This window comes from Austrofundulus limnaeus, unplaced genomic scaffold (assembly GCF_001266775.1).
Source record: "Austrofundulus limnaeus strain Quisiro unplaced genomic scaffold, Austrofundulus_limnaeus-1.0 Scaffold405, whole genome shotgun sequence".
In the NCBI taxonomy this organism is placed as follows: domain Eukaryota; kingdom Metazoa; phylum Chordata; class Actinopteri; order Cyprinodontiformes; family Rivulidae; genus Austrofundulus; species Austrofundulus limnaeus.
The window spans coordinates 293,746-296,607 of NW_013952807.1; the positions used below are offsets into that span (position 1 = coordinate 293,746).

General features: G+C 41.9%; 1 protein-coding gene across 1 annotated transcript in view; it reads left to right on the forward strand.

The window, feature by feature from the left end:
- Positions 1-2,862, forward strand: part of slc38a10 (solute carrier family 38 member 10) — a gene marked incomplete in the record, with an annotated part of 25,246 nt that overhangs the window by 10,315 nt on the left and 12,069 nt on the right. The window contains 2 exon segments of the mRNA XM_014024049.1: positions 2,234-2,336; positions 2,468-2,650. Coding sequence (XP_013879503.1) covers positions 2,234-2,336; positions 2,468-2,650 — 286 coding nt within the window.

The window sequence follows — 2,862 nt, forward strand, 5'->3', positions numbered from 1 at the left end:
CTGAAAGAGTGACCGCTGGCCTGTAAATGAGTGAAAACTGCAGAGTTCTGGCCATTATCTAATCATCTAATGGCCAGAAATCTGCAGTGTTACTACCGCTACTACTTTCCTGCCCACAGCCATCAGCATCTACAATAAGTTTTTAGTTAAATGAGTTACAACAACACCTAATTTCCCTCTGGGATCAATAAAGTATTTTTGAATTGAATTGAATAAGCAGTGCTTTTACATAATTAATCAATAAGTTTACTGCTTTTTCACATCCAAATGGAGGCCTTTTCACAAAGTGCTTTCAAATCGAGACCCCTTTTTCTTGTTTTGAATTTGTTACAAAACTACCGAGGCAGCATCAGGGGTTGAAGTCAGTTCGCTGCTGAGCTGCCGAGAGGGGTAGTCACAGAGCCAAGTTGGTGAGAAGGTACAAAGCATGAGCACGTACTGTAAGTGGCAATTCGAACCAGTGATGTTGTTGTAAAGGCAAATCAGAGCCTCCAATTCAACTACAAAATGTTTCGTTACTAACTAATGTTTTCAAATTAATATTCAAATAAAACATGTTGGATTTGGGGGAAATGATCTGGGAGCTGATACGGTTCAAACTGTTGCATTTGAGTTTATTCTTGAAGCATACAAGTGTAATATTAAATCGCTGTTTTTAGCAGGATTATAATGTTTATCACTACAAAAAGAGGCTAGAGCTGAGCATTTTATCATGGCTTTTAAAATCCCAGATTTATCTAACATTAGAAATCTTGATGCAAAACAAATAAGAGGGCAACACGGAGAATAATCGAACATAAGTAGAATCTTTTTCCAGAGAGAATAAAAGAAGGTTTACAGCTGGCTGTGATTAACATGTAAAAGCTGTGGATAGTTTCTAAAAATTGCTGATTGTGCAGGGCGCCCAATTAATTTCTTTACCCCTGTAACTGTTAGAACCAGACATTTTACTAGCAGTGGCCAGACTTCTGCATGCTACTCAATTTTAAGGTTGTTGAAGTACATTATGACATTAGCCGTCTGAGTCAGGACTATTGAGTGACCATTAGATATTTTAGCTTTGGGCTAACCGTATACAGTTTTATTTAACCTTGGCTGTAAGATTTACTGGTTTGCGGATTAAATCGGCGTCGAGAAATGGCATCAAGGGACAGCGTGAGCTAATAAAATCAGAGTGTGTGAAAGTGAGACTGGCGGAGAAGGAACCAGGGAAAGAGAAAGTTATGGCTTCTTGCTCCCTCTTTCATTGTGCTCCGTGGTTCTTCTTTTGTACTCAAGAAAGGAGGTGGGGGGTGAGTCTGCCAAGAAAGTTTATAATGCTCTAAAACCTGTCAGGCACTCGCTGTTATATATAAGGCCAGTAAATTTACAGGTTAGTGTGCCGTTGGTCGTCCCCCACCCCCCCAAGTCTCTTATAGCACGGAGCAGGAAATGATGGAGAGAGACAGACAGACTCAGGTCCAACCTCAGCCAGCCTTGACTACTGTCACCCTTTTCTGTGCCACACACATGCAGGAAGTGCGTACACTGGGAACGCTTTATGCACCCATCACCACCCCCCACTGCCATCACGTTTCTTCCGTTTACTACCATTTTGCWTGTACTGTCATTCTCACAACCTCTGTGTTAACTGCTCTTTATAACTTTACTTGCATAAACTCAACTCTACGAGCCGTGGGAGCCTGTTTTTGTCAGGGATTTACTAAATCAGGTCACAGACGGTGAGTCCTCAGACAGCTAAAGTTAAACCAGGTTCTGTATATGAGCTGCTTTTATGATGGATAGATATAGATAACAAGTACTGTAGTGATTTTTTTATTTGAAACGTTTTTTTAAATWTGGACATTTAATTGTTAAAATTTTAGTTAGGCGAATAAAGAAATCAATACCTTGAGAGTGCTGCTGACAGAGACAGGAGGAAAGCGATGCATCATTTGATTACTGAGCAGCACAAATGGGTCCCCATATGGCTGCTCATTAAAGAACTCCACAGAGCTGCTTCCAGTATTCAATTTAAACTAAGTGGATGATTGTCATTTTGTCAGCTGTCAGGACAGGAAAATAAACAACTCAATTTACYGAACATCTGTGGGATCTACATGTCTTGACCTCCTGGCTAGAAGTGGTACAGTTAATGCTCCTGTAGAGGGTTTTGTAGCTAAAACACACAGCAGCAGCAGTCCTGTGTCGAGCTGCATGTTGAGTTTGTTGTTTTGGCCTGCTCGTCTTTCAGGCAGGTGCTGCCRACCTACGACAGCTTGGATGAGCCGTCAGTCAAACGCATGAGCACCATCTTCACCTCGGCTCTCAACGTGGTCACAATATTTTACATCACCGTGAGTGGAGCCACACTTACACACACACAYATACTTCTCACTTTGATAATGCTGTCCAAGCATCAGCCTGTGGTAATCAACACCTAAAATCTGAGTGTATTTATTATGTTCTCTACGTTTCTGTCATCCAGGTGGGCTTTTTCGGCTACGTCAGCTTCACAGAGCAAATCGCTGGCAACGTGCTGATGAACTTTCCATCCAACCTGGTGACCGAAATGATCCGTGTGGGCTTCATGATGTCTGTGGCAGTTGGATTTCCCATGATGATCTTGCCCTGCCGCCAGGCTATCAAYACCATGCTTTTTGAGCAGCAGGTGGGCTCAAAAACCACTCAAGTACACTTCCTGTGAGAGCACTGTTGAGTATGCCAAAGTTAGGCCTGTTGCGATAGTCAATAAATCAATTAATTGCACGATAAATTTTTTTGAAGTCGGTAAAAAAAATGAGGACAATAAGTTTCATTTTCTTGCTTGTTTGTTTACTTCCTCTCTCTCCCTCTCTGTGCTCCGCTGCACAGGGGCTCAGC